General features: G+C 38.6%; 1 protein-coding gene and 1 long non-coding RNA gene across 2 annotated transcripts in view; one reads left to right on the forward strand and one right to left on the reverse strand.

The window, feature by feature from the left end:
* Positions 1-400: 400 nt before the first annotated feature.
* On the reverse strand, positions 401-11,192 carry LOC122870915. The gene is made up of 6 exons (XR_006376723.1): positions 10,836-11,192; positions 7,883-7,907; positions 7,639-7,674; positions 7,449-7,525; positions 5,573-5,645; positions 401-4,323 (listed from the first exon to the last, which is right to left on the reverse strand). It is a non-coding gene; the product is annotated as an uncharacterized LOC122870915 (long non-coding RNA).
* Positions 11,193-19,302: 8,110 nt separating this feature from the next.
* lamb1b (laminin, beta 1b) overlaps positions 19,303-25,482 on the forward strand; it is a 37,883-nt gene continuing 31,703 nt past the window's right edge. Inside the window, exons 1-3 of the mRNA XM_044186184.1 lie at positions 19,303-19,439; positions 19,885-20,057; positions 24,865-25,000. Coding sequence (XP_044042119.1) covers positions 19,406-19,439; positions 19,885-20,057; positions 24,865-25,000 — 343 coding nt within the window. The 5' untranslated portion in view covers positions 19,303-19,405. The remainder of the gene's footprint in view (positions 19,440-19,884; positions 20,058-24,864; positions 25,001-25,482) is intronic.

Below are 25,482 nucleotides of genomic sequence, written 5' to 3' on the forward strand. Positions count from 1 at the left end.
GACATTTTACAGTTGAAAAATAACACATCTTCTCCCATAATTTCTGTACTGCAATTTCTTATTTCCTACCTGTCTGCCGACGTATGTGCTGATAGCAGTACAGTATAGTATATCTGTGATCATCAGGCGCTTTACGTTTAGCTAAAAGTTTAGTTTTAGCCTGATTTAGTCCCAATTTTTTTTTTTACATATGACCTTAATCTTCTCCCACTGGTCTCTGTGTTCATCTATGTTTCTTTTAACTAGTTAAAACAGTTGATCAAACCTTTTTTTAATTGTATCCTGGAGTTAGTGTTGCTTATTTGTCATTAAATATGACCCAAAAAATTTATTTCTTTAAACAAAAATTTCACAAACGCGTCAGTTGACTTGAGAAAACTGTTGAAACACAGAAGCAGCATTCGGGGGGGGAAACTATTTTACTTTCCTCTAGCAATTATAAAACAAACAAAAAAAAAACACAGAAAACAAGAAACAGGCCTCTAGAAAAACATTTACAGGCACAAAATCCACCTGAGCAGGTGATAATCACTGAAACAGCACAAATGAACAAAGAACAGACCATTTACTTAAAGGGGAACTCCACCGATTTTACACATCGAAGTCTGTTTACAGGTGTTGGAGTACTACTGCATATGTGAAAAAAGTTGTATGAAGCCTTTTGTGGCTTCAGAGGGAGCTGCGTAACGTCTGATAACATTAAATTGCCTTAAGTGATGTCACTTGAGTCAGTGTCAGTGGGTCTGAAGACTACAAGTTTGAAAATTAAAAAGATTTGTAGGTTTGGAGTTAGAAAGAAGTGAGCTTACCAGACCTCTGTAGCTCGCTCCTCATCTCTGCTGCAGGCTAGCGGCTCGAGGCTACATTAGCCGCTACTAGCATAACACAAACGAAACTCAGACCAAATTGTCGGTGGTCGAGTTGCATTGTGGGTAATGTAGGCGGCAGGTTTTGACAAGGAAGAAGAATGCATGAAATAAAAAAGACGAAATCTCTGATTCTGCTGCATCAAGGTTTTGTTTTTGTTTTTAAACTGTCCATCACAAGTCCAGCAGTGTTATACTGTAGGAGTGCAATACTGAATAAGTAACTCCTTTAATTCACATAAACCTTATGAATTACTGTATTAGTTTTGAATCCGTGTATCAGTCGGTCTTTTCATATTAAATAAGGAATCCAAAATCAGAAAATTAAAAAATAATTTGTTAGGTCGTTATTCATTTATGAATCCAACACCAATCCAAACGAATAAGGCTTGTTTTTCGTACTTTCGATTTTATGCTCAAGTCAAAAAGTTGCTGACTTCTTCGTGTCTTGCACTTGATAAACTTGCAGCAAATACACTTGGGCGATGGCGGTACCTGACTTAATGTTATGAACATGAGCTTGAACGTTACCTTCAATGTTTTTGTTTTTCAACAAAGTATTTTGGAAAATAAAAAACGAGTCTCAGTTTGCAGCACACAGTGTAACTTACTGTATGCGTGTACTGGGACAGAAATGGGAACGCTTCAGAACTTGCCTAAGAATCCACCGGTTTTTAAGATTTCTTCAGTATCAAAGTAGTAATTCAGTGATAGTTGTCTGTACATCCAAGACTATACAGCAGAAAATTAACTGTTAATAGTTAATTCGGCAAACTTAATTTTCCAAAATGTTAACAAATGTAAAACGGGGCTCATGTTGCTGCCCACAGTCTGACTCACTGTATCCATGGCAACGTTATACTTACTGTTCACACAAGTGAAGACTTTTAACGTGACAAATTCCAAAATACTTTGTTTAAAAAAAAACACTTATATTGATGTTCAAGCTCATATTCTCAATATTCATTACATTAAATCAGGTAGTTTATCAGTTTATAAGTTTATCAAGTGCAACACACGAAGAAGTCAGAAACTTCCTGGTCACACAAATCACACATCATTTCCTATTTTTGACTTCTGCATAAACTCACAGTACGAAAAACAAGCCGTTATTTGTTGTTTTGTGCTGGATTCGTAAATGAATAACGACATAACGAATGGTTTTTTCATTTTCCGATTTTGGATTCCCAATTGAACATGAAAAGAACGAATGATACACGGATTGTTTTAGAACAGATCTGGTCCAGTATTAAGACCTCGGTCTCAGTGTAAGCCAAATTACACATTTACACAAATTAAACAAAATAAACTTGCTTTCACCTTAACTATGATATCGTCATAAACACTTTTTGAAACTGCAGATTTCCATATTTTCCTCAATTTTTCACTTCCGCCTACAATAAGCAAAAACACATCAGCATCAAGATGGTGGAATCAAGTGCCTTTTTTGTGTGTGTGCAGAAATACCCTGTACCACATCATGAAACAAGATTTTTATATCCAGTGTTTCTTTTTTTCTTTCAAGAACTCGAATGATATTAAATATGTAATGTTAATCATGTTAAATATATAGTACAGCAGATAAGGACTGATGTGATGAGAAGGCAGGAGTGTAAAAGTCCTTTAACTAATGAGCCCTGATCGCTGAATTTCATGGGTTGATTGGTTTTTGATGATGAATCAAATGATTGATGCTGCTACAACCTGAAGACTTTTGAGTTTAATTAGAGATTATGGCTTATTTGGCTGAATTTGAACAGACTTTACAACGCAGTACAATATACATTTAGATAACCGAGAAGAGCTTTATGTTGCACTGAGGCCAAGCAACATGCGAAAGGATGTTTGGACTTTAGTCCACATATACAAGGCCACTGTCAACTTTGTGTCCTAGATTTAGATTTTAACTTTTCTCCCATGAAACTTAATTTACAAATCTAGCAACGTTTTAGCAGCAGTGTTAAATCCTCAACTTATATCAGAGGCTGCAGCCTACAGTATACGCATGTGTACGATATAATATGGTTACTTTTAGCAACTTCCTCAGCAACTAATAGCTGTTTTCCTTGGGAAAGATTCTGGCATCACCGGTGGGTTCACCTTGAGCACAAAACGTAAATGATGGTTCAGCTACTTTCATATCTTATCCGTGCAAACGCCCTCAAGAGAAGACGATTCACTGACCTCACAGCAGGAGCCACTTACTGAAGAGTGTGTGTCCTGGGGGGGCCAAGAGTCTGCAGGTTTTCATCATCCAGACTACAGGTGAGGTCTGCCTGCCTGTATTACTGTTACACTGTAAAGCACTTTATTTAGAGCATTTTTCTGAATGTTTACAAAGTTTCTTATTATTATAACAAAGCAAATGTCCTTCACATAGCTCTGCACACTTTAAATTCATCTTAGGACATCTTGCAGCTGTCTTGCTTGAGTGATAGTAGCATATAAAGGAGAGTTGAAAACATAAGGCTGGCTATATTCCATATTTTTGTTATTGTCAACAAATCCTATGAAAAGACAAACACTTCCTGTCCGACTTCCCCACCCTGTCTGTGGCTCTCAGCTCCAAGCCCATTGGTTCCTACTGAAGACGTAAATCTTTAAAAACGGGTCACAAATATATAGTTTCAGTAATTTCCTAAAACAGCTGGGAACTGTAGTTTTTAATCAAACGTTACTCAAACAGGAAGAAATACTGTGTATGTGGGATTGAATCAAAATAAACTACAGTGTGGATCATGTCAGTTTTTTGACAGTGATAAGATATCAGGCTTTGGATGCACACACAATACATATTAGTGGGATCAAGTCATTGTTGGTTTTGGTCTTTTTATGGGATTTGTTGACCGAATATCACCAGACGCCTCCTTTAATATGTTTTACATGTTGTCCTGCTTTACATTCACCTTTCTCAGACATTAAATTAGGGCTTCTCGCCCTCAACAAGCAGAGCTACCACAGCTTCCGCCTCTCCATCTGCCATTTTGTGATAATAAGCTGATAGAGATTCACTGTAACATCTGTTGCTGGCACATCATTAAGCAGCTACACAACATGCAGCCAATAAGGCCAAATGAAGTCTATGGCTGGAATAAAAACCTGCAGTCTCTTGGCTCTTCATGCAAGGATCAAAACGCCTTCATCTTTGTAAACAACAAACTATCACTGTTTTATAAGGCTGAGTCCAGGTTGACATCTGCTTCCATAACAGCATAACAAGTTAGTCGACACAAAAGGCTCCACAGTCAGTAAAACCAGCTGATCCCATTAAAGTCCTCACAGAGGACGCTGAGAGAGAAGATTGGCTCCACTGGGAGCTGCTGTTTCCCATTTGAGACTTGGTGGGTTCCTGATGACAACACTGAGGACCTGAAGAACGTCAGGAGGGTTTCTTCTTCTTCTTCTTCCTCCTCTCACTCGACAAACTCCTTCCTGCCACATCATTCTTCTGTAGCACCTTTCAGTTCACAGAGAGGCAGAAAAGACAGCATTATGATTCATTTTCAGGAATTAGATTGTGGTTAAAACTGATTGAAATGAACACAACTTGAGGTAGAAACATGAGCACATTAAAGCACATTGTTGTTATGGGATTCATCTGCTTAACAAAATACAAAATAAGTGATGGAATTAACTATTAAACTATTATGGAAATTATTCATTTTGAAGCCCAAAACAAGTAAAAACAGTGGTATGGTCCTTTTTAGTCAGTAGTTCCACAAAGTTCTTAGCTATGTCGGATTATTGGTTCAGTCCACCACTTTGATCCAGACTGAAATATCTCAAAAACTACTGGATTGCCATGAAATTTGGTTCAGACATTCATGTTCCCCAGAGGATTAAACCTACTGACTTGATCCCTTGACTTTTCCTCTTGTGCCACCAGCAGGTTGACATTTTGTTTTGTCCAATACTTTGCCTTATGATGAAGTAACTGCAAATATAATGACCATCAGCCCCTGCTGTACTTTGTATTTAGTGCTAATTAGCAAATGTTAACATGCTAACACGCTAAACTAAGATGTGTTAACATTTAGCTCAAAGCATGCAGTGCCTAAATACAGCCTCACTGATTCGCTAGCATGGCTGCAGACTCTTAGCGGGCGTTAAAACAGTACAGGGGGCTGTGTTGGTGGTGGTGTGTTTATATCCTGTCAGTGTGGTACGAAAACCAACGTGCAGGGATCACTGATTTTGAACTGATGAAGATCGAGCTGAGATGGAAACTTTGTCTCTGTAATTCTGTGGATTAGTCCGTTTTTGTCAGTTATTTAAAATAATGGTAATTTCTAAATTGATAATAATTTATAAATAATTTCTAATAGCCTTGCATTTGAAGGATTTTTAGAGGCCTAAAAAGGTGAAAGTTGGCTGGATTTCACACAAAAAAAAGCTAAATTTAGAGGAAAATAAATGATCTTATGTATCTGGAATGATGGACAAAACTACTCAAGCAAGCAATTCAATTCACCGGGATAACCCACTCACTTTCCAGATACATATATTAAAAACAGAATTTTCCTTTAACCTACGAGGAGATACGAGGTAAGTAAGGTTTTAAGCAGTGAGGTAAAGAGCAGGTGAAATGAGATAAATGAGCAAGAACACTGGTATGGTCCTTTAATGGTCGTCTCTCTCTCTCTCTCTCACACACACACACACACACACACGCACACGCACACACACACACAGAAACAAGCACCGACCTGGCTCTTCATTAAAATTAGAGTCCGTTCCCCCACAGCGGCTTCCTGAGGGACAACGAGTCTCTCTCACTCTCTGTGGAGGACAGTTTCATTATTTAACAAACACATCAAATATTAAATTAAATGCACTTGTTGCACTAACAAAATATTAAATACATATACAGTACTTACTTGCTTACACACACACACACACACACACACACGTTAGGAGTCACAAAGATAAAAAGCACACAAACACATGCAGTGATCATCAGTGTTTTCTCTCTCCCATGCTCTCATGACCCTGGAGACTCAACAGGAAATTGAAGCTCTGTGTGTGTGTGTGTGTGTGTGTGTGTGTGTGTGAGGTCATTGGGGATTGGTCATGTAGTAATATACTGTCACGTATGCATACTGCCTTACACAAAATGCAGAAATGACAAAAGTCTTGTTTTTAACCCAGATTTAGATGAAAAGATTGATACTAGTTTCCTGTCTGTGTGTCTTTTTAGGGTGTTTTCAAACCTATAGTTCATTTGCTCTGGTCTGAATCAGTGGATGAGTCCTATCTGCCTAAATATCAAGAAGGCAATGTACTTCGTTACTATTTCAGGTCGGACCTCGATCATGTATTAAGACAGCTGGACACGGTACTGCAATTTAAAAAATCCCCCGTGGCCCAAAGAGCATTTTCCCCTGTAGACCCATTATAAAAACAGATGTCTGTTAAACTGTTGACAGGACACCTCAAACTGCAAACAAGGTCCATTATTACTCAGTTTATTATACATTTTAAAACCATTAAGGTTTTCTGTTTGTAAAACCTTCCCAGAGCCTAGAAGAGTGATATCTGCGTGCGTGACGTCGTCCCAATGTGGAAGGTGGGGCCACTGGAGAAACACGAGTGCAACCCGGAAGCTAGAAAACTTTTTTGGCTTATGTGCTCAGCGAGCAGTTTTCTTTGAGTCCAGTATCCAGGTCTTATGATACAACTATGACCTTGCTTTGTTCTCCAGCTAGCTGTTAGCAACTGTTGATTTCGCTGTTTAGCCCTGTATGCAGGCGAAAGCCATTTAGCCCAGACTCGCAGAGTACGACTTGTAGTTGGGTCAGATCGAGGTCAGATCACGTTCCCACCACAAACAAACCACCCCAGAATTCTTTACGACCTGACCAAGACCTCTAAAGAGTCTCGTTGTGGTTGTTTTGGTCTGCACAAGCATTACTTCGGCCTTTCCACCTAAGCTTAGCCCAAAGATTGGAAGCAGGGGGAGACTGCTTGCCAACAGTGGCTAGAATTCATTCATTACTACAGCAAACAACTGCTCTGTTACAAACAAATATGTATATATATTAATATATACATACAGTATATGTATATATCTTCTTAGCAACTCAAAAAAATGCTTCTATATGTGTCTTATTATTGCAGCATTTCACAGCTCTGTGTTGATAAAGGGGGAATAATCTGACATGAAGTTAGATGCTAAATCTTTCTAGAAAGCGGTCCAGGACTAACACGAGAGGCTGTCGAAAGGGGACAGGAGATATTAGACACATTCATTCAGATTATGGCATTATAATTTTTAAGTGAAAGTGTTTTCTACTTGTGAAGAAAGGCTGACTGTGCGACAGGTCTGGACGAACGATTCTGTTCGTACGAGTGATGAAACTTGAATGAAACTTTGCTCTTGTTGAGCAGCAGAGAAGGATTTTCATGAATATTTTGACTCTATGGAGGATTTCGTCTCCTCTGCAGCTCTATATTTACTCAATATAACATTTTGAATTTTGCTTGTTCTGTCAATTTTTGTTCTTTGATGAGTCTGTGTGTGTGTGTGTGTGTATGTGTGTGTGTGTGTGTGTGTGAGTGTGTGTGTGTGTGTGTGTGTGTTACCCCTGAGTGATCCAATCTGTACTTGAGGAATGTTGCTCAGGTCTGCAGGAAAACCCACATACACACCTCCATAGTTCCTGTATACACAATCATTATTCATGTTTATAAATATATTTTATAGTAGTAATTTATACATATGTATAAATGGATATGAAACGTGTGCGCTGAAAATCTGGATTGAATGACTCACTGCCATTTGTCGTCTTCTGGCACGAACTCTTCTGATCTGTCAACAGACACACACATTAAAACGCACTGTGTGTATTGAAATCTGTCGCTCTACGTTAACAGAAAACATCAGTGAAAGGTCAAACAACACGGACATGTTTTAACATCAGAATGTGTTTGTAAATGGTCTTTTATGTGTGTGTGTGTGTGTGTGTGTGTGTGTGTGTTGAGCTTTTCATGAGGTAAAAGGTGTAAAATTAACTTACACCTTTGATGAAGACTCAGCACGACCTGAGGTGACAAACAGATGAATGAGATGAATAGTTGGCAAACGTTAAATTACTTTCCTATTGACTTACAGTTTTTTTTCTCAGTTAAACTAATAATAATAATTTATATTATAGTATTATGCAAAATAAGCAATAAAAACTGTAACGTATATTCCTTAAGTTTCTGTAACAAACAGAAACTTAAAGAATATACCAGGTTAATTGAGAAATCCGCAGGTGAAACCAGCATGCAGCTTATATACAATCAAACATTACAGATTTCATACAGATCATTATTCATATGTTAATCCATAATTTGACAAAAAAAACAGCTAAAAGTAGGATAAACAGAAAGTACGAATAGAGCACATTGGGGTATTAAAAACCAAATTTTCAATACTGGAGCGTATCATGTAAAGTTCAAACGTATGGAGCATACTGTAGTGTTAGTTCAGGTTAGCTCAGCTGGTTCTAATATGCTTCACAATCATTGGTTCATTCACAGCTGCATGGCCAGTAACATCCAATCACATTCATGCAGGTGTACAGCGCAGACATTATAACCTGACTCTGTCACCGTATTGTTTTTACCTGAGATTAATGTTCATGAATGTTTATTTGGGGATTATTTCTCTCTGCAGAATCCTCGTCGCTGCTCAGATTCTTTTAGAGCTCCTTCAAACAGCCGAGCCTTTTCCACCAAATCTAACTGTATAAATGGTCAGTTACTTGACGTAAGCGTCTCTGACTGAAATAGTATAAAAAGGTTTAGATGAGTCTGTTAAAAGGCTGTGAAGTAACAGCTGCAGGTGCATAATGAGACTAAGAAAATATTTGGATTATGGGTTATTCTTAGACCCTTATCAGTAGTGCCATAAATGTTAAGTTTGTCCTGAAAGTGATGCTAAAGGAAACATCATTAGTGTCTAAAGTTATAAGGGTTCAGCCTCTGGGTTAAGGTAGTGGAAAGTTTGTCCTGATAGTGGCACTAGATGAAAGATCAGGGGAGCCACTAAAATGATTAGGATTTATCCTGGGGATCATGAATACCCATAGCAAATTTTAAGGATGTTTCAAGGCCATTTGTTTTCAGGATATCTTGTAATATAAGAAAGTGTTGGTCAAGGAGACCTGATTCAACCCCAAAGGGACCATTAAAGCGAGTAACTGAACAGACTAATGTAGAGTAACAGCAGCACAAATAGAAAAGAGTCATAAAGTCAGCGAACTGATTCAGGAATGTCAGTCACAAATCAATATCTATCTAAAGTTTGCTAACATTAGCCAACATTAGCTACTGATCATACCAGACCAAGTAAAGCTGCAGCTGCAAAACCCCTGAGTGTGTTGAACTGACAACATAACTTATGAAATCAACTCGTGAGAGGAAGATTTCTGCTTAGTCTCACTTTAATATATATATCAAGCTTCATCTCAATCGGGTAGGTAGATAATCGCATGATATTGTGGACCAAAGTTTTAGGGTTCTGATGTTGGTAATAATGGTCACAAAAACCTTTTACCATCTACTGCTCCACCTGCAAGGACACTAGTGGGGGAAGAAGTATTCAGATCCTTTACTTAAGTAAAAGTACTAATACCACACTGTGAAAATACTCCACTACAAGTAAAAGTCCTGATTTCACAACTTACTCAAGTAAAAGTATGTTAGTATTATCAGCAAAATTTGCTACAGTATCCAAGGTAAAAGTACTCGTAGTGCAGTAAAACGTTCCCTGTCAGTGTTTCACTATTATATCTGATGTTTCTGGATTAATATTCCTGCTGCATTAATGTGTATGTTGCATTTTACTGCTGCAGATGTTTAAGGTTGAGCTCATTTTAACTACTTTATATACTGTTGGGTAGTTTAATCTGCAGCAATGCATCATGGTCTATAAGATCATCATGTGTTTGTAGCATCGCTGTCCTGTGAGAACCACGTATCTCTAAAAAGTCAACTTTTCATGAGAAAAACAGCCTGTTTTCAGCTTTGTGACGATGCATTTTCCAGCTGATCCGAAAGAGTTTATTCAGCTTCAGAAGGAGGAGAGTTTTCTCAGCACATGAAGGAAACACTTCATCTTTCAGTTCATCAGAAAAAAATCACATTAAAAAGCGCCAAATTTGGAGATAAATGGTTTTTACTGCACAGGAACAGTGTGAACAAACTTAATTTGTAAGTAGCTAAAGCTGTCAGACAAATGTAGTGCAGTAAAAAGTATAATATTTGCCTCTGAGATGTAGGAGAGTAGAAGTACAAAGCTGCATAAAATGGAAATACTCAAGTAAAGTACAAGTACCTCAAAATTCTGCTTAAGTACAGCACTTGAGTAAATGTACTTAGTTACATTCCACCACTGAGGGGCACTGGTGGTCTGCTAGTGCTATGAAAAGTTACATTAATATGGACGTGTAATATATTTACTGGGAGATTAGACTCTTTAGTCATTTTCAAAAAGAACCTCCTGTCTTGCGAATAATCCAGTTACAATGTACGACAGCGTAGACAACTGAAACCTTAGAAACATGGTGTCTCCCTGTTTTCAAAAGCAGTCTGGCCATCCAGCATGTGATAAACCTTTACATATTTAATGTTGAAAATGTATTGCAAGGTTGCAACTGTCAAACATAGTCCTTTTAGTTTTAATTTAGGTAGAACATCCCCTAAAAAGGTAAACAAGTAAGTGCAGAGTAAAACAAGAAAATGAAGAACATCACACACACAAAATGTTCTTATCATCATCTTTATGTGTTTCCTTGCAATTTATATGGTAAAAATATGTCTGACTGGGCCTTTAACAGCGTTATATGACAGAAAAAGTTACAAAAATAACTTAGATGTACCTCAAATCTGTTATATTATCTGCTATTATCTTGTATATGCTACTAGATAAACAAAATGTTCTTCTGTTTCATGGACAAACATCCTCTCAAGAGTGTTTCTCACCTGCAGTGCTGCTGCTGTTGTTGTTGTTGGTGGTGGTGTTTGGTGAGGAATTTCCACATCCCATCTCTCATCTGACTCTATAAAACCTCAGAGGAAGAGGAAGGAAAGAACAAACGAATGAGAGAAAGAAGAAATAAAGAACAAGACAAGCCGAAGGAGTGACAGGTATGAAGAAATAAGGAGGGACGAGGAGAAACTGAAAACGTCTTTTCTTTCTGTATTTCCTTTTTTCTCTTTCTTTCACTCTCTCTCTACTCTGCGTCTATCTACTGTACCTCTCAGCACGGAGGAAGGATTAAAATGACGCCAAGAAAAGAAAGAGGAGGAGAGGGAGGGGAGGTAGGGAGGAAACTGCAAGAAGGAGAGAGAGAGGCAAAGTGTGTTCACCCCTGCTGTTGAGGGAGCAGAGCCTCAGAGTGTGTGTGTGTCTTGTGCTTTGAAATCTCTGCACAATTTAAAGGAAGTAGATCAAAGTCGGCTAGAATCGATTTAATTGGTGCATTTCTGTCCAAATACAGTAGAAGTTGGCTTGAGTGGGATTGGGGGGGGGGGGGGGGGGCAGATATTTGGGGGTTTTCAGTTTTTTCAAAAGGGGCAGTACAGCTGGAAACACACCTGAAGGAAACTAAACTTCTACCAACACACAAATTTATGTCTTGACAGTCAGAAATGAGTGACTGGGTAAATACAGAAGATAACATGATGTACTTTGCGTATCGTCAAACAGTTTATAAAGAAACACATTGTTTTTAATCCAGTTATGCGTGCGTCAAGTGTTTAAAAATTGGCCACCCTGAGGTAGGGCTCCAAAGTGTTGCTGAGCTTTACAAAAGACAGTAGTGATGGATTTACATGTGAGCACTACAGGAAATAGTTTAATGCATGGAGGGAGTTTGTCTAAACTTACAGTAGTTCCTGAAAAGTATTTTGTAAACAAGTTCCTGCAGTTTGGTAGACGAATGCAGTGTTTTTCAGAATCAGGCTCGAAATCAATCAGCAAGTCAAACTGAAGTAAAAAGAAGTGGGAAACTGGCAGGACAGAGAATTTTTACATTTTTATTTTTACATAAGAATAATCTTAAAATAGCGTACTTTATTATTGTTTTCTTTCTCTTGTTTCTTGTGTGTGCTGCCTTTTTCTAGGGGTTTACAGGTGTGTCTGGATAGACCTAAAAGTTGTCACTTAGGAAGTAAAATATTGCATTTACTAGCTTGATTGGGGCCTTTTTATGGTAATTGTTACAGCACCTTGGAGGGCGTCTTATACCAAAGACAGTTGTGCTTGAAGTGTTTTCTTTTCCAAACTAAAGCTTTATTTTTTTAACCTAAAGTTTATTGTTTGACATTTCTAAAACATCCCATCTTTTCTGCTGGCTTTCCAAAAAGAAGGTGAGCACATTTCTGTGGGATACTGTACATGTCCCTGTTTCCACGTTGTTTGTATTTACTTTTAGTCCCTTTTTTTATATATATGTGTATATTAATAGTGCAGGAAGACACATGTGAGACATGACGAGGCAAGAGACAGAAACAAAGCAGAATGAAAATCAGAACTGACCACCGCTCAGTCACACCTGACACCAGTTATAGGCAGACTACAATTAGAGTTGTGTCACCAGGCAACTTCCCAAATCCTGTGAGAACACAAACTCCCATGTGTCACTTCACCAGAACAGAGATGGATATCCAGCAGTGAACATTTAGCTCATTTATGCTGCAGTTTGCACATAAAAGGTGAAGAAACTGATTTCTTCTTTCTGCTGACGGAGGAGCCAGAATCACGATACAATCCTGACTGATACTGAATTAGCCAAAACAATATCGATATTTAATAGTAATAGTGTTTATGTTTTCACAAAACATAAACACATGCTATAAATATTCTTGTATTTTTAATACATGTGGAAGTCCTGAGAGGCAAGTGGGAAAAATAAATCCACTTTCTAAGTCTGATCTAAATTGCTTTCTCTCCTGTTTATGACTTAAGAACAGATGAATTTACCAGGTTTACCAGGTACAGATTTACCAGGATAATCTTTCCTAGTTCCTTAATTGTTTTCTTTAATCTGTGAAACAGGTGGGGGAAAAATGTTTTGGCATGTGAAACTTTTGTTGTTGTTGTTGTTGTTGTAATACACATTTCGGCCACAAGAGGCTGAAGTGCACCTTGTTCTAAATAGGACTAAAAGCATTCATGTCTTCTTCCAGGTGAGTTTTAATTTCTCCACGCACTCTAAACACGACTGTCATGTCGTACACGAATGCTTGTAGTCCTATTTAAAACATGTAGTGGCGCACTTCAGCCTCCTGTGGCCGAAATAAGTATTACAACAACAGACTCAAAATAATAATAATAATAATAATAATTTTCACCTGCCAAAACTAGACCTTAGACTTAGAAAGATTCTCCTGGCAAAACCTTTTTTTCCACTTGAACACAGGAGAGAAAACTATTTAGATCAGACTTAGAAAATGGATCACCAGAATTTTTTTTTCTCACTTGCCTCTCAGGGTTTCCGTAAATACCTGCTAAAAGTGATACCATGTATCTATGAAAAGCCAATATGGGACCATATTATCGACCCACAGACAGGCTCTAACTGGTTTCATAATTAAACACACAGCAGCACAGATGCTGTAAATCCCAGTGTCTCCACATTTCCACGGGTCAGCTGACTGAGCAGATTACTGGGTGATGTAGAAACAGATGCATGTGGGGAAACAGAGAGTTCACTGACAGGCCGAACTGCTTTAAACACATGAATGAACTGTTTAGGGAAAAGTTTTACACGTATTGTTTTAAGATAAAGAAATTTTCTCCACAAAGTTCTACTTAGTTTTAATTCATCAGACTGTATGTTGGCTCCTTCATCTTTCTCTACAAAACATGAGCAGACGTGGGAAGTCTAAAGTGGGAAACACATCATTATCGAGCTGTGTGCAAAACATCTGACACCTCCAGTGAAGTGATTGTTTGGCTTCTCACAACTTTTAATTGCGCTTGTTGAAATATTATGCCGGTGTGATGATTTATAAATAAACATGCAGAAAATCTAAAACAAAGGTGTTGAGATTAGGTTCAAACATCACATGATTGTCTGTAATTGGTGTAAAAGTATCAGCTCCAGAAACACCAGACTGGTTGTGTTTTCTAACAGGAGAACATCTTCGTTTCTGGTTAACTGACAAACAACATAAAAACCCTCAAGAGGTGATGCGTTCTTTTGGGCGAGTTTGGCCTCTTTGCAAGCAGAATGACACGTTTGGGCTTAACAGAAGCAAGTTAAACCTGCGGTAACTGATTTTTTTGGCCACTTGGGGGCAGTGGAAACAAGATGTGAACACAACATTGATATGGGGAACTTGTTAGCAAACAGTTTTTTTACACATTCAGATGCTACGGAGCAACATTATCATTCACTTGATGAATGTAAGTCCAGTATTCACTCTCTTTTAGCTCTGTTTTTGGGAAATACCTGTCTCTTTAGCTGCTAAATGCTCCACTATGTTCACCAGCTAGTCGCTAACTGTGTCTGTCTGCTGTTTGCTGTGCAGGTGGTGTACAGTGGGTTTTTAGAAGGTGTATGTGTTGGAGGGGGTGGGGGTGTATAGCCATGCTACCAGCTCTGTCAGGCTGTAGGCACAGCAGGACTTTGAGCTAAATGCTAACATCAACATGCTATGACAATGCTAACATGCTGACTTTTAGCAGGTATATGTACCTGGTTCACCATCTTAGTTTAGCATGTTAGCATGCTAATGTTTGCTAATTAGCACTTAACAGAAAGTACAGCTGAGTGAGTCCAGTTTTTACTGGACAAACAGAAATTTTGGCCTGATGATGGCGCTAGATGATGGATCACCAAAGTTATTCCAGTTCATCCTGAGGGGAACAAGAATGTCTGAACAAAATTTCATGGCAATTCATCCATTAGTTATAGCAGATATCAACCTCATGGTGGCGCTAGAGGAGAAGTCAAGGGATCAACAAAGCTATTACGATTCATCCTCTGGGGATCATGCATGTCTGTCCAGCATTTCATGTCAATTCATCCAAGAGTTGTTTAGATATTTCAGTCTGGACAAAAAGTGGTTTCAGCCAGCCAGTCAGTGAAATTGCATCCACAGAGCTTTGCAGCTAGCGTGGCTAAAAACCTGTTTCCTGTGATAATATGAATAAAATTTATGTTTAAACGTACACTTCTAGATTTCGTTATAGCACCCAAGAGCATCCGCAAATGCCCCAAATTCCTCCTGTTGATCACTGTTGATGTTAAACTGCGAACTTTCAAAACATCAACAGCAAGCTAGGAGGAAATTTAGGGAGTTGGGGGAGCTGTAACAAAATCAGAGAGTTCATATGTAACAGCTCCTCAGCCAGGGTAATTAACCTGATTTTTTTAATTGAATTGAGTTTTGCGGAAGCCCATTATCAGCAGATTCTTGTCTGTGATTGGTTGATAATAACAGACTTTGTGCTTCTGTCCAACTGCAGAAGATGAAAAACCAGCATCAGAGCAGAAAACAAAACGCTCTGTTCCTCCGTTACGACTCAAAAGTACTTTTTATTTTGCACAGGCCTCCTTCCTCTCTGTTCCTTTTTGTGCTGATTAAAATGACTCATGCCACCCACACACACGCATGACACACACATGAACACACACATGAACACACACACTCACGGCTAACAACAACTCTCTGCTGAACTCACCTTAATTACAGGGTAAAGCAAAAAAGACTTTCAGAATATAATTGATTGTTCTCAGTGTTTCCAGCAGGAAGGGAAGAAAACATCTGGACATGCTGAGGGTTTTTCATCAAACACTGTTTCAGTGTCCTGAGTTTAAATTGAACCTGTTAAGTGGTTTTAATTAGAAAGATTTAAAAGAAAGTATTTTGACGGACAGAACTAAACGCTCTTAACTACGTAGCTCTAACTGTGGGCTGGGAAATGTAAACATCTTGTAGGAGCTTTAAAACAAAGCAGAAGCACAGGTTTGAAGGATACCTGGACATCTTTATTTTAATCTTAAATATTTTAATGCACTGTACATGTGTTCATTTTATGTCTTTTGTGAAGCAATTTGTAACTTGTGTTATTATTGTTGTATTATTATTATTAAACATACAAGGCCTCGACCCTACGAGATAAAAACCTTAAAGGGTTCTACATGTCCCCTTTAGTTTTTAGCCACACTAATAAAGGCTGGTTTTTCTAAAACGTCCCTAAATCTTTATTCATTTACCCACAGTGTTTGTTTTTTCCTACAGAGAGCAAACTTTAATGCACAGGTTTGTAGGCTATGAACTGATCTTGAGACATCACATCTGTGATTGGTCAAACATACAGTATCAGCTCCAGGTTGTGTTAACTAGAGTTTGGCCTCTTCACAAGCAGTTTGACACCTTTAGACTAAACAAAAGCAACTTGAGGACCCTCTTCTCCGCCTTTCCTTTTGTGTTAATACTGTTTCATCAACTCTTTAATGTCATTTTGTGCATCTCATTTATAGTCATCCATGGACACCAAAACATGGTCTTAACATCAACCTCACTGTGCAGTTTCTTAAAGGTCACATCCACACAGTCCTAATGAAGCAGATTAAGTCTGTTGCTAAGTGTTAAATATTTAATAAGGAGCGCCCCTGTGGTCTAGAGGTTAAGACTTTGCTTGTTGCCCACTTAATCATGAATATATAATGTTAGAGAAATAAATATTTGAACGTTTTAGGGGCTTTAAGCATTTGATTGGCCTTTGTGATGGTGTTTTTTTTTTGAATTACCATTTTAGCTATGTGTAGTTTTGTCTGAGAGTTTCATATCTCCAGATTCACACGTCTTTTAGATGATTTTTTTCCAGTATTCTGGAAACTGGTTTATAAGCTGCAGTGAGGCAGCATCTTTGTCTGATCCATTTACAGTTCCACACATGCCAGATAGGAGAAGATAAGCCTTTATTGATCCCCAGAGGGGAAATTCGGTTGTTGCAGCAGCACAAGGACAGAAATAAGTACAGATAAATAGAGAAAGTAAAATATAAATAATAAGAGGTATATAAAACTAAAATAAGAATAGAAGTAAATATAGAAACTATAGAAGAGCAATTAAAGACAAAATTACAAGGCAAGAGTAACAGTGGTGTGATTAGTAGCAGCAAAATTAACAAGTCTAGTATATGTAAACAGCATACACCTGATTAAAATATGTAATATGATTAAGTAGTGATACTTAGTGTTTGTCTGTGTTAATATAGAAATATAATAGAAATACTATATAGTATATAATGTAACAAAAGAGTATAACATATAGAAACAAGACGTAGTACATGGTGAAATGTAGTAATATCGTATAACTAATAAATAAAATGTTATCTGAATGCACAAACCAGCAGAATGAGACATACATAGAAAGCGGAGCTCGGTTTGTACAGTTAATGTTATTATCAAAGAAGGAGGTATAAGAATAAAAGTGCAATGAAGAGACAGAACAGGATAGAAAACATGAGGCAACAACACAGACTGTTTGAGCTGTGGCTGTTTAAAGCTGTAGTTCCTCATTAACAACACAAGGAGGCAGTGCTGTCATTTATTTATCTTTACATACTGTTAATAACTAGCTGATAATCAGAGTAAGACTGCAGAAATAGTGAGAGAAAAGTCCCTTTATCATTGCTAAAGTCAAGACAGTCAAATGTTTTGTTTCTTCATGTAACTTCTCATTAAGACTTACATACAGTAACCCAATAAAAGTCAAATATCATCTACAGCAAACTGAATGAGCTCATGTCATATAAACAACAGTTTGTTCACAGGTTTCTTACTTTACTGTTCACCTTTCTTGTATGTCCCCTATTCATAGCAAGTACTTTGTATGTGACAGTGACGCAAAACAGAAAATACAAAAATGAAAGTAAAAACAAATGTCTCAATACAGAAACGATAGCCGAGGAGTTGCACCTGTAAATTAAATGTGACAACATGTGACAAATGAACACTTTTCACGAAAACACCTGATGTCTGAAACCTGTGCATCATTTATTGGTTGACAGTTAGCTGAAATATTTTGCATGTGAGGATTAACACGTCTCAGAGTTATACAGATCACGAGGAAAGCGGTTTAATCCATTTTGAGGTTAATGAAATGCATACGAGTGCAAGATATTTGTACTTAATTATACATTTGAATTCTGTGTGAAAGCAACAAGATGTGCATGAACTGTAAACTACTGTACAGACTATTAAAAGTTCTCCCTAAAGTATTTTACTATAGAATAACTACAAAAGCACAGCCGCGACCTGCGGGTGTCTCTGAGTGTAGAGAGGTGAGGGTTATTAATTATTATTAATAATAGGCCTATTAATAAGTGTAACAGAGGAAAATATGAATCATCAAAGATTTTAAACAATATGTTTTTTCATGTTAGTATTGCCAATTAAAATATAATCAACATCATAATGTGCCTATTACACTTTAATATAATTAATAGGGTCTATTTGTCATCATGCATTGTTCAAAACCCTGGCCAGGTGCAAGGGTAAAAGCTACTTCAGGGCCCAGTGTAAGCCTTCTTTAAGCTGCACTAAAGCTGCATTATTTAAGATAAAATGTCATCAGGACTTCCTTATGCTGTACCTGTACTAGGCTACCTGTACAATGACAGATTGTCTGGGATGTTGTAGAGTTAAAGTCGCCTGCACAGTGGATCAGAAACCTGGAAAACGTGTTTGACACAGTAGAAATGTGTGGCAGCTAATGAAGTATAGCCTAATATAACTAAACCAGCTATCATAGGTCTTCTTTACCCTTGATGGTAGCCTGTTTGTTAGTTTTATAACTATTGGTTTATTAGGCTACCACTTGTATACGTGTGATTAAAGTTAGTTGAACATAGCCCACTTACTGTTACAGAGCAACAATAAAGTGATGAACAAAAGTTGTCATTAAAAAAACACGTTGGATGGCAAAGTGCACGGTGACGACGTGTTTTAAGGCGATACTAGTACGTAGTTCACCTGTAGTGTGTTTGTCTGATTTCAGTACTCGTGAAGCACTTGTGCACAGGATATAACATTAACACAGTCTAGGGAGGTGGTGGGAGGTTTGCAATAAAGTATTGGGCATAGGCCATATATATATAATTTATTATCAGGATTATCTTGAAAGTGAAAATGAAAGTGTTGTTAAAGCATCTTATACAGGTCTGGTCAGACAGGTGTAGAACATATAGTATATTAAGCTGTTCATCTATAGACTTATGGGATGTATAAAGCTGCAGAATCCATACTGTATACATATAATTTAGCAGAATATCTAAAAAGGCCCATTGTATCACATAAATGTCACAAGACAATCTTCTTCAGTAGGTGATCTGTGGCACTATCCACACTTCATACATCCGGTAAGCCTAAGAGTGGCACTTTCCACACACCATACAGTGCGCACTTCTACAAGACAACTCCCTCTGCCTCTGATTTTACTCTTCATCCTCTTTAGCACACACACACATTATCTCAGCTGCAGGACGCATCAACACAATCAACAAGACGTGCTGTCAGTGTCAGCACTTGGATATGTCGCTAATAATCCACATTATAGCAACTCTGGGTGAGTTAATGTTTTTATTTTGACTTTTTTTTTTAATGTAAAATCTACTGCATGCTGCCAAAATGTTCATTCTCACGTCTCCAGCAGCAACACTTGTAATGAAAGCAACATTCAAACCATTATTCAGTTTAGTTCATTAGTTTTTACAGGAATTATAGTGTTTCAATAGATGAGAAAAGGTAAAGCTGCTGCAGGAAAGTTAGCAACTTTCTACTGTTGCGCAGAACCTCAGTCTGTGTATCTGCAGAGAGAATCCATGTGATTTTAATTTAAATGAACTGACCGCAAGTCTGCTGCTTCTGGGTTTTATAAATGAAAGCAAAAGAAGACATACTGCACTGTTTTGTGAGAGAATTAACAGTTTTCCTTCTAAAAAAAAAAAAAACTTGTTTAGGACTTTGTGCGTCTTATATCACCTCACTGACAGCAGTTTTCCTCCCTGCAGCCCTGTGGGTTCCCGTCGGGGCTCTGCTGCCAGAGTATGCGGATGTCTGCACCGAAGGCAGCTGCTACCCCGCCACAGGTGACCTGCTGATCGGCCGGGCGCACAAACTCACCGTCTCCTCCACCTGCGGCCTGAAGCAGCCGGAGCGCTTCTGCATCGTCGGACATCTGGAGGTAAGAAAACAGCTGCTGGGAACCGGGCAGAAAATGACCTCTGAGCTTGCAGGCCAGGAAAGTAACCCAGGGCCTCATGGGTGAGCTGCAAAGTGTAGAACAAAATACAGATATTTGTTAAGTCTGAAACAGTTTGATTAAGTTTGCTTTAAAGTTGTAGTCTCTGGGAAATTAATAAAAGCAGTTTTCTATCTTCATAAATAAACCTTTATTTAAAAATCATGATAAAGCATAAAATTCAAAGACCATAAATGACTTAGTTCTGGTGAAAAAATGGCTGATCTTTGAGAGATTTCATGACTGCTGTATTGGTTTATATGCGAGGAGCAGAATGAGCTCAGTAGTGTCCATGAACTTGGAAGGATAATCTTTTACTACAGTTTGATACAGTTGCTAATTTGAAATTACACAGAGTGAGAAAGTTTCTTCGAGATGCTTGGTTTTTGCTTTTGTGGCTGAAGAGTGCAAGAAAACTTTATTTGTATGGCACTTTTCAAAACAGAAGTTACAAAGTGCTTTACATGAAGATGAAGGGGGGGGGGGGGGGTGGAAGAGATGGAAAACAATGTATAGAAGAAGAAATAAGTGTATAACCCACAAAGTGAAAGTTATAAATCAATGCAAAGAGAACAAATGAGTGCATGTATGACTGCACTACATGCATTCCTTCACACATTCTGTATGAAATGCATCACATGTCATTGCAAGACAGAAAAAGACTCTAATTGGCCAAAATAAGAAGTAGAAAACAAGTTGCACGTGATTAGATTTGAAAGAAATCACCAAAGAAAGAAAACGTAATAATGATGATGAGATGAGAAGCTGTGATTCCACCTGACTTATAAACTTTATAACTGACATATAAAGGTGACTTTCTTAATGCGAGAACAGTTTCTTTCCACACACTCATTATAGTTAAGTCACGAGAGGTCTAAAAAACAATTCATGTGAAATGACAGTGCTGAATCATCTTACTGTGCTGTATATTAAAGTGACTCATTGTGCAATAGCAGTCTGTATAAACGGTACATATACTCTCAATTTATGCACATACAGTAAAAACCACATTTGTAGAAAAACATTATCCATACAATATTTATTCTAGCTTTTTTTTTGCCCTGGATGTGCCACAACCCCGAACATATAGTGACAATGGTGTGACAGGGTGATGAATAAAAGGAAACATGAAGTGTCATGAACATGAAGTATAGAGTCACGAGCCTCCAGAACAGCTTCAGTGCTCCATGCCAAGTCTGTGGAGCTCTGTTGGAGGGATGAACATCATTCCATATATATATACACACACCACCCTTATTTAATCTGGTCATCTCATTGAGATCAAGAGAGACCCGAGTACAGCAGACAGAAAGAGAAACAAACATAGCCAGACAAAACAGTAACAATCACTGAGGAAGGACCCGAGCGCAGACTCAGACAAAGGGATTTTAAGGAAAAAAGGTTCATTGTAAAGTTCAGGGGGAAAGATGAAGAGATCAGATGGCGAGGGGAGATAAGCTGAGGAGATGGAGACTGGCGTAGACGCAGCTGGCTGGAAACCATCTGGAGCGAGCTGAGCAGGCATGTATGGAGAGCCATTGCATTCAAAACCCCACCCAAACTGCACACCACCTATCCAGTCATCCTGCGCCGCCACCCAGTGGACCAAGGTTTGACTCATGTGTGAGGCTAATTTTGATGAGTGTGCCTTATTATTTTTAGACTTATTTTCAGTTTTATTTATTTATTTATTTATTTTTTCAGTTTTCAGTCACAGATTGGTTAGATTTAGGCAACAAAACTACTTGGTTAGGTTTAGAAAAAGATCATGGTTTGGGTTAAAATAGATGTGATCTTTTCCTAAACTAAACTGAGACTGAAAAAAATAATGAAAAATAATCAGTCAATTAAGTCTAAAAATAATTAAAATTTTCCTCATACAGGAATCAAACCTTGGTCTCCTTGGTGAAAGTCTTCATCCACCACAACCTCCTCTCCTCATGGACTTTGTCGCTCTTTATACTATGTCACCTGACTTCCTAAGGGGTCACGTGCGATGTGTGGCGGCGCAGGATGACTGGATAGGTGGTGTGCAGTCTGGGTGGGGTTTTGAATGAAATGGCTCTCCATAGGCAGGTGGGGAGAGTGGTGATCCTGGAGAAACAGTGACACAAACAGGATAAATAATACTGTGCGGCCGAGACTGTGACACCACACAAGGGGAAAATAGTGATGGATGACACGACAAGGACAATCGGAAAGACTGGAATCATAAAAATGCATAATAATTACCCTGTTGCCAAGAGCACTCACAGTGCCGAACAAAGGCATTTTATACTAACAAGATCATTACTGCAACTTTATTTTGAAGAAATAAATCATGCTAAACATTGGCTTTAATTAAAAAAATTAGGTATTTGAATTATTGTCTTTCCTGTAATTTGTTGAGTAATTTGGGTCAGGAAGTGGGTCAGTTCTCTGTTCTTTACAGAAATTAATTAAAGTGATATGAAATGTATCAGCACTGTCGGCCTTGTACATGGCATTTTTATGACGACTTATTGCAAAAAGAAAAGGGCCAGTTGATGAATCCCTCATTATATTTAAGAGTCAATCGAGCACACACTGATATGATCATGATGAAAACTGATTAATTTAACCTTCTACACCATGTTTGATTTATGTATCTATGGTAATAATAAAACCAGAGATCAACTCTCTTTTATTAAACTTGGGGCTGCAACAAATTTCTCTCATCATTCGTTAATCTGTGGATTATTTTCTCGAATCATCGTTGCCCATCATGAATTCCCAGAGCCCACAGTGACGTCTTCAAATAGTTTGTTTGTCCGATCATCAGCCCAAAACCCAAATTATATTTAGTTTAGTTTCCAATAAGATAAAAGAAAAGCAGCAAATCCTCACATTTGAGAAGCTGGAACCATCCGATGTTTGGCATTTTTGCTTAAAAAATGACTCAAACAATTAACTGTTTATCAAAATAGCTGCAGATAATCAAAACTCTTCAGATTAAATTGTGTGTGTGTGTGTGTGTGTGTGTGTGTGTGTGTGTGTGTGTGGGTGTGTGTGTGTGTGTGTGTGTGTGTGAGCGTGCACATGTACAGTATCAGCTTGCTGTCTTGTCGAGTGAGCGTTCAGACATTCCTCTCCACAATAAAAGCGCTGTTTGCCTCACAATCCCTCCCTGTGTGCATGTGGGCTGGGGGGCGAGGCAGAGGATGTTCCCTCTTCATCAAGCACCCTTTGGCGAGTTCGCTGTGTGAATGGCGTCCTTATGAAATCACAGACACACTGTGGGGCCTTTCCGAGCTTCCTGAGGATGAGCACAGTCCTCAAGTATGAGCTGCAGATGAGGAGGAGGAGGAGGAGGAAGGGAGCCTCAAGTAGCAGACATTTTTCCACCAAACGCTGCTAAGTGGAACCACTTAGCCAGACTCTGCTCACATTTCAACACAGGACATAGTTGGCAGGGGCTCCGTGAAATTGGGAAACTCGTTTTGTTTATTCACACTGTGAGATTTAAGAGTGTGTGCATACATGTGTGTAGCTTTTGTTTGTGCCAAACCATCTGGCCTGCAGTGAATACATTACAGCAGTACAGACAGACACACTGGGAACAAGATATATACTGTACATCCCTAATTTTCTGTCTTTCTTCAAGGGCCACTTTACTCCTATTACCAACTACTACATGGCCAAAAGTATGCGGACACCTCAGACTTACTCCCATATGTGATTACTGAACACTCATTCCAAAAGCATGGGCATTAATCTGCTGCTATAACAGGCTCCACTCCTCTGGGAAGGCTTTCCACCTGGAGCCTGGCTTCACGGATCTTCTCCCATTCAGCCACATTAGTGAGGTCGGACACTGATGTTGGGCTAAAGGCTCACAGTCTGCATTCCATGTTCATCCCAAGCGTGTTGGCTGGGGTATCGGGGCTCTGTGCAGGCCAGTAAAGTTCTTCCACACCAAATTGGGAAAACCATTTCTTTGTGTCTCTTTGTGCACGTCATGTTGTCATGTTGAAACAGGAAAGGGTCAAACACAAACTGTCTCAAAGCTGGAAGCAGACTTTCTAAAATATCATTGCGTGCCGTTGCATTACGGTTTCCCTAATTGGAACTAAGGGGCCAACTTAAACCATGAAAACAGACCTAAACCATTATTACTCCTCCGTCAAACGTTCCAGTTGGCACTAGAGCTGAAACAATTAGTCAATTAATTGATTGATTGGCAACAATTTTGATAATCAATTAATTGTTTTTCAAGCAAAAATCCATCTTCTTAAATGTGAGGATTTGCTGCCTTTTTTGTCTTCTGTGATAAGAAACTGAATGTCTTTGGGGTTTTTTGGACAAAACAAGCAATTTTGGAAAGTTTGATGGGTATATTTTATTATTTTCCGACATTTTATAAACCAAATGATTAATCGATAATATAAATAATCATTAGTTGCAGCCTTAGCTGGCACTATGCAATCAGGCAAGTTACATTCTCCTCTGCCAAACATTAATTTATCCAACAGACTGCCAGATAGCGAAGCTTGATTCATCAAAAATTCTTTGCCTTTTTTCTTTGGAAGTACTTTCTACCGAAGAAGTCACTATGAAAACTGCTGATATCCTGTTTCATGGAATAACCAGGGCAACAAAGATAACATAATTCATCTTTGTGTTGTGTTGTGTTCACTGTATTTGGGTTGTGGTAGAAATCTCAGAGCAGAAATTTTAAAACCTGGGTGAATAAAACACAAAAGTTTAACACTCTGCGCTCTCTGTCCATCAGGAGGAGAAGAAATGTTTTGTGTGCGACTCCAGGCAGATGTACAACGAGGACAACAACCACCTCAGCCACACCATCGAGAACGTGGTCACCACCTTCGCCCACAACCGACTCAAGACCTGGTGGCAGTCGGAGAATGGTGAGAGACAGAAAACAAAAAGAAAGTGTGTTTGTTCTTGAATGAAAGAGGCAGAATTCCTGTTCACTCCTGGTTTTTAAATGAAGAGCATAGCGTGTGAGCTCCCACTGAGACTGTTCTCATGGGAACTGAGCTCTGTAATGACTAGACAGAGAGATCACAGAGCCTCTCCCTGCAGCCAATCACAGCAGGGATAGGGGGCGGGGCTTACAGGTGTGCGGAGGAGAACAGGTGTGCGGATAAGAAACAGATGTGTGTCACCACTTGAACACGCACGGGCCTTTAAAGTGGGAAAAAGGAAGTGTGTAATGAGACAGCGGTGGTTCAGAGGGCTCCACAGTGAGAACGGGAAACAGTTTTTACTCTCAAAACAGCGTAAATTCACCTTGAAGCCAGATGTAGAAGTGTAAGCATAAAACTCTCCAGTAGGGCAATAAAATAATTAATTGTTCTCATACAGGTGTCACGGCAAAATATCTTAT

The sequence above is a fragment of the Siniperca chuatsi genome, linkage group LG23, assembly GCF_020085105.1.
Source record: "Siniperca chuatsi isolate FFG_IHB_CAS linkage group LG23, ASM2008510v1, whole genome shotgun sequence".
NCBI classification, from domain to species: Eukaryota; Metazoa; Chordata; class Actinopteri; order Centrarchiformes; family Sinipercidae; genus Siniperca; species Siniperca chuatsi.